Source organism: Corythoichthys intestinalis, chromosome 8, assembly GCF_030265065.1.
Source record: "Corythoichthys intestinalis isolate RoL2023-P3 chromosome 8, ASM3026506v1, whole genome shotgun sequence".
NCBI classification, from domain to species: domain Eukaryota; kingdom Metazoa; phylum Chordata; class Actinopteri; order Syngnathiformes; family Syngnathidae; genus Corythoichthys; species Corythoichthys intestinalis.
This window is the reverse complement of record NC_080402.1, coordinates 9,918,281-9,924,888: the sequence shown is the minus strand read 5'-3', so window position 1 is coordinate 9,924,888 and position 6,608 is coordinate 9,918,281. Positions and strand designations below refer to the sequence as shown.

Below are 6,608 nucleotides of genomic sequence, written 5' to 3'. Positions count from 1 at the left end.
TTTGGGATCGAATAATGAAGACACAAATCTACCTCCATATGGCTCCGCCTAGGTGGCACAATTTTTGACTGGGGTAACTACATTGGCACGACACCATTACCAGATTCAATGGATGACGATCTTGGCGAAAAGTATAGCTGTCCTAAGCAGCTTGATTTAGAATTCCCCTCAAGAATGATGGAAAACAAAAAACATTCATTTTCAATTCATTATTATAAATATTCTTGTAAGTTAATTTTCTTGCTGAAACTGCGTTTAAGGGTCATCAACATGTTGTGCTCCCCTTGCCCCAAAAGTCAAACTCCACTTATGCATGTCATGGATGTGGACGATGGACAAAAGTATTTCAAAGATCATGTTGAAAATATTTTTAATACAAAAGCTCATGCGGATTCATAAGCGACAGATAAAGGTAACGTTTTGTCAGGGGGTGAATAAAATTCCAAAAACAAGTAGTCCCTGAGAACACCTTAGAAATAAAACATTTAAAGATGACATTTTAGAACAAGAGAGCTGGAGGTTCATGATTATGACATTTTGGCATCCAATGAATTATATACTTTCAAAGTATTTCAACACAGTGTTGCCTCGAGATAAGAGCACAATAAGAAAAATACTGTGGGCGGCGGCATGGGGGCGTAGTTGTAGCTATCAGCACTCTTCTATGGTGTCAATAACGGGGGACATGTCCTTAATGGCGTTTTCGGTTCGGGTTTCATCAGCGCTGTCGCTGTCGATTGTAATCGGCGTCGGTGAGCGTTTTTCCTCGCTTCTGTGCCGCCGGCTCTTCTTCTTGTGTTTCTTCTTCTTCTTCTTCTTGTGGCGAGTGCTCCGCACGCTCGGACTCCTCTCCTCTTTCCCGTCTTCGGGTTTTCTTGTGGCGTCGTCGCAGTCCTTTGGGGACGAAGGATTCTCCAGATGACGGGTTTTGTATTTCCTCTTTCCGCCGGGCTTCTCGTGGTGAGATCGTCTAGTCGACGGCGAGCTGGAACAAGTTCTGGACCTAGAATTCCACGTCTCTCCCCGCCTCGATTCCCGACGGCCGCTTCTGGAGCGAGAGCGTCGCTCGGATTGCTTCCGATAAATTTCTTGCTCTTTCCTTTTGTGTGTGCTGTCACATTCACAGTCTCTGCAGTTGTAGTAATAATAGTCCCGCTTTCTGATGTGATAGTTTGCCGGACTAGGACTGTGACGTCTCCGCTCACCGCTCGCTCGTTTTCTCTTGTAGCTTCCGTCATTTGAGAAGTATTTCTGGCTGGATCGTTCACGACCGTCTCTGTCTTTTCTCTTCGATTCACTCGACGCCTTGCATACTTTGGACTTGAGCGCACCGCATCGTTCTTTGGTATCGGGAAGATGACTCTGATCGGTGTTGACGGGCTCGTTTCTCGGCGAGGCTACTGGACTGTCGACGTCGAAGCGAATGTGCTGCGGCAAGGGCGGCGCTTCTTTAGTGTCGTCGCTCCAGTCCTCGTCGGAGGAAAGCTGCACTAATTCGGGTGTTCTCTCGGCGCTAGGTTTGACAAAACCTACAATGACGCAGTCGTCGCTGTCCGACGAGGAACAATCGTCGATTTGAATGTGCGTTGAGGATCCTCGATGTGGCGTCGAAGCCTCGGTTACGCGCGCTTCCTCCGCGACGCTGCTGTCTGAGTCGGAGTCGCGGACCGACTCCCTTTCCGCTCGACTCGGCTCCGACGTAATGGAGTACGACGGCCCCGGCGTCTCGTCGTCCCACAGCGAGTGGCTCAGATTGGACGCGGCGTATCCGGGCGTCCTAGGGGGCTCCAAGTCTGCGTCCTCGTCCTCGGAAATGGCTATGACGGACGAGTTAGTGCTGTTGTCCGAATTGGAGGAGTGCACCGAGCCCTCGTACGTGGCGTGTTGGTCGTAGGCTTCCATGTTGAACGGGGACCTTGCGAAGCTGAGGAATTCGTGCAGAAAATGCTCAGTGCGGCCCTGCAGAAATGGCCAGAGCTCTTCCTGGATGGCTCGGTCTTCCATGTCCACGCTGGTAATGCGAGACATGATGATGTGCTGGACGATGTTGACGAGGGAACCGTGCGCGCCGTATAGCACCACCAGCTCTCGTTTGAGCCAAGGAATGAGTCTGTGCAAGCAGGCGGGATTTTTGCGGTAGAACTCAGCCGAAGTGTCCCGAGAACGTCCTCCGTCACGCACATTGCGGACACGCAATCCCTGTCGGTACAACTCTCGGCGAAAGTTAACCATTTCCAGCTCTCGGACGGTGTGCAGCGGCCGACCTTCGGTCGCCGCTCTCCTCTTGGCCGCCATCCTCATCATCATGCGGCGGATGTAACGGGTCTGCCGTTGCTGGGGGGGATTGGCCGTCGGTTCAAATATGACGCCATTGTCCGGTGGAGGGGAGGTTCTTCCCCACCGCTGCCGCTGCACCCCGGTGAGAGTGGTGCGGTACCTAAACCGCACGCCGCCAAACATCCCGAAAGAGCCATTACTCACCGGCTTCAGGTCGTACTGTTTAAAGTCCTGCTCCGATTTGATGCTGTGATAGATGGAATTAAAAGGCTGCTTGCATAACGGGCATTCGGCTTTGTTCTTAGACCACTCATGGATGCAACGGAAGCAGAATTTATGTAGGCAGATGTCCAGGTAGGAGATGTTGTTAAAAGCGTCCAAGCAGATGGGACATTTGGAGTCCGGAGACACGTCAGCAGACTTGGCTTCCGGGGTTTTCCTCCTGTCCCTTTTCTGGTTCTGCTGCAAGGCCAGCTTGATGGCAGACATGGTCTAGAGTAAAATAAATTTGGGTAAGATTCAAATAGCATGGAAACATATGGCGGAAAACACAGACAAGACGGAAGAAGCAGTTTCTGCTCTTGCACTCCTCTTTAAAAGAAACTGCTTTATTTGAAGCCAAAAAAACTGTTGTGTTTGATAGCACAATATGTCTATATTAGGCATGTGCCGGTATGATATTTTGACGGTATGATAACCGTGAGCAAAAATACCGCGGTTTCACGGTATCACGGTATTGCAATTATAGCTCCAAAAAAAGCTCCAAAAACTTTTTTTCCATTGAACAGGATTTTTTTTTTTTCAGACCATAGTTGCAAATTGGAACATGAATATATTGTTAAAATAAATAATCAATAAAAAAATATTTGAAATAAAATTAAACTAAATATAACTTATAGACTATACTCACAGCCACAGCTCAAGTTGCTCAAGATTAGAGCAAGAACAAAATAATTTCTATAAAAAAGTAAAAACACTTCTGAATAAATTTTTGTACAAATTTATACTGCATGACTTTTTTTTGAGGGTGGAAAAGCTTAAGTGAAGTTTCGCCATTTTCAGCCACTGCGTCAACTCTAGTCTACATGATGTCATGCCTTTGTGTTAAAAAAAAACATAAAAAATTCATAAGTTACTTAAAAATGTATAAGTTATAATATTGTTGTGGAAAGGTTTCATCTAAAAAATAAAATAAAAAAAACATTGGGAGTGAGACCTCTCCTTGATCCAGCGAACGTGGATTTGTGCTTAGGGCAAGATCATCTTTCGCAATTAGCGATCTTTGACGCTATCACTTTTTCCCCTTCATTCAAGCGACTCAAGCTTGTTTTTTCTCACTCTGCGGCTGTCACACTCAACGAAGTTGCTCTCCCAGGTAAACCTAGGCTAACAATCATCTTTGTAAGCTTTTAGTTGGTTTTTATATTGAATTTGAAAGGAAAATGTGTGTTTTGTTTTTGGCGAACTTTTTCCATGGTGCTAATCTGTTGAAGCTACTCACATGGAAAAATCTAATTGTACAACATTTTAAATGTATTCATTTTGTATATTACACTTACCACCATTTGAGAGCTCAACAAATTGAAGAACAGTACGCCTTATATTTGGAGTATTTGTTTTTGGGTTAGCTGGATGGCTAGCCGATAGCGTCACTTTCACACACAGCAACAAACGGGAGGGGGTGAGCGCTGCTGCGCCAAGCCGCTTCTGGCTGCATTTTTGACACAAGAAAAATAGCGAATACCGTACTACGGTCTGACGGAAAATTTTAGTGGTTTTGAAACCGCGACGTTTTCACACCACGGTAAACCGTGAAACCGGTAACCGGCACATGCCTAGTCTATATGCTGCCATAGCAGATTCATGGTGCATGACGCCCTCGAACTATTTTTAATTTGTCCGTTTTACCCTGAAAACCCCCGTTTACAGAAGTCGCGCAACCGTTTTTGTTTCAACCTCGTCATAAAAAGGGAAGTAATTATATTTATCATTCAAAAGGTGTTTAATTTTTAGCTTAGAATCCTTAATTGATGTCTAATATTTAGTTTAAAAAAAAAAAACGACTTTAAAAAATTATTCACTTGCATATGTTAAACTTTTAAACAAATTACGTCACAATGAAAAAGTTGCCGTTTGTAAAAAAGTCACGGATATCTACCTCATGACTAATGCTTAATTGTATTTTTTTCGTTACTATCGCATTTTCCCCGATATGTTAGATGATAAATAACTGTGTTTGAGTCACTGCCTATTTATTTTGGTTATTCCCAGGCAGACGTTGCGCTAGACTTTTTCGTTGTCTGTCATTTTGACTGACAGTGTCATAAAAATCCGGTCATAATCTATTTCTACCCGTCACTTACATTTTTTAAATGATAATAAGGACATATTCAATAGTATTTAGTTTTCATTCATTTTTAATTAATATTCTGTCCGAACAAGCTTAACAAGAGGCAAACAGACAGCGGAGTGCACCAATCAGCGACGAGGGCAGGACGAGGGACTTGCGCGCAGAAGTAAACATACAAGTAGAGCGGAGTTTATTCAACATGGCTAGCGCGAGACAGACTGTTGTCAATGACTCATGTCGATGTGTTTTAGTTCATTTAAAACTGAATTTACCGCGGATTGGAACATATTCTCGGCTCTCCCGTCCGCCATCCGTGTTGATGTAGAGACGACTTTCGGCGCGCAAGAGTGACGTTGCTTGTGAAGAACACGTCACGCAAATAAACAAATCTGATTTGTCGATTTTTCTGATTTTGTACCTACTCGAGAGGCTGGGTCCCATACTTTTCTCTCTGTGTTTGAAAAATACAGGGAGAACAGTCTGGCCGTGCCAGGCAAACACTCAGTTGCCTTGACATTTTTCCGAGTAAGGCCAACGACGTCATGCATCAAGAGAGACAATAGCTAATTAATATGCTCACTCGCCACCCTGTGGTCTGGGGTGTGAATTGCAACCAGTCAAAATGACAGATGGTCTTCAATTATTTGTCACCGTTTTAAAAAACCGGTCAACGACGGAAAATATTCGGTTAACGCGACCCCTGTTCCCAGGTCACTTCCTCTTCTGTAACTCAAAATAAACAGGAAGCGACCCATAAAATACCCCAAAATCAACAGGAAGTAACTGAAAATCAAAAGAAAAACAACCTTAAATGACCCAAAATCACCTCATCGCTGGCATTGGCTGCCGGTACCGTCCATAGACGTTCAATCCGTTTGAACTGGGAGGGATGGCAGCGAATGAACCTCCCAGCTGAAATGGATTGGACGTCTACAAGGGATAAACTCATTCCAATTCACAGCAGAGGCTTGTTTTTCTGTTTATTAGTGGCTTGTAGAATATCCTAGAATTATTTCCTGACCAATATATCGATAATAGTTGTATCGCCAAATCGTCAGACCATGTTATCGCGAACTTTGTATTGCAAATCGTATCGTATCGTGACGTACCAAGAGGTTCCCACTCCTACAGGTCATTGTGAAAAGTTTTTCTTTGAAACGGCATCGTCAAAGACAAGCAAATTCGGTCAAAATAGGCTTCGGTGTTAAAGAGTTAAATGCGGAACCGGTGCCCCTAATGTGTATAAGCTGTTCACTTCAGAAGTTGAATATTATTGTAAACAATTTCAAACACAACGTTAGTACGTAGTGAATATTTAAAAGTTACACAACCTCGTCGATCCTAAGAGACGAGTGTTTCGCTGTTCAAAAATAGTTCTTGCTGATCTTATGGGCTCGGCTAAAGCTAATGCTAACAAGCTAGGTGGGCTAAATGTCATCGAGTAGTTAGGTTCGACAACAATAACACATATTCACCTTCGGTTTGCAATAACACGGGTAGTTGAGCGACTGGTTCACCTTCCTCAGTCCTTTACAATCGAACTTGTGGCAACATTTGAGAAATTCCAATACTGTACTCTTCCCAAAACGCCAAGTGTGCCTCTCTGCCTGAATGACGTCACACGTTCAACCGTACATTGTTTTCGTAACCGGGGTTGAACTTCCGGCCTTCACATTAAAAATGCGATACTTCCGTTATGACAAAATAAAAGCACACTGTGCTTTAAAACAAAAACAAGCATTTCATTCTGAGAAAATACTGTACTCGAGTGTAACGAGTGTCTTGTTTTTCTCTCCCAAACAGCGAAACATTTAAACCAGTAATTTTTTTGTAATAAAGCATAAATTTTAGGGCTGTCAGATGATTAAAAATGTTAATGTAGTTAATCACAGCTTTAAAATTAATCGTAATTAATCGCAATTCAAACCATCTAGAAAATATGCCATATTTTTCTATAAATTATTGTTGGAATGGAAAGATA

At 43.6% G+C, this 6,608-nt stretch overlaps 1 protein-coding gene across 1 annotated transcript; it reads right to left on the bottom strand.

Annotated features, from left to right (window-relative positions):
• Positions 1 to 353: 353 nt before the first annotated feature.
• Positions 354 to 6,286, bottom strand: toporsa (topoisomerase I binding, arginine/serine-rich a). Its single transcript, XM_057843656.1, has 2 exons — positions 6,103 to 6,286; positions 354 to 2,769 (listed from the first exon to the last, which is right to left on the bottom strand). The coding sequence occupies exon 2, from the start codon at positions 2,764 to 2,766 to the stop codon at positions 652 to 654; it is 2,115 nt and encodes a 704-aa protein (XP_057699639.1). The 5' UTR covers positions 2,767 to 2,769; positions 6,103 to 6,286; the 3' UTR covers positions 354 to 651.
• Positions 6,287 to 6,608: the final 322 nt, after the last annotated feature.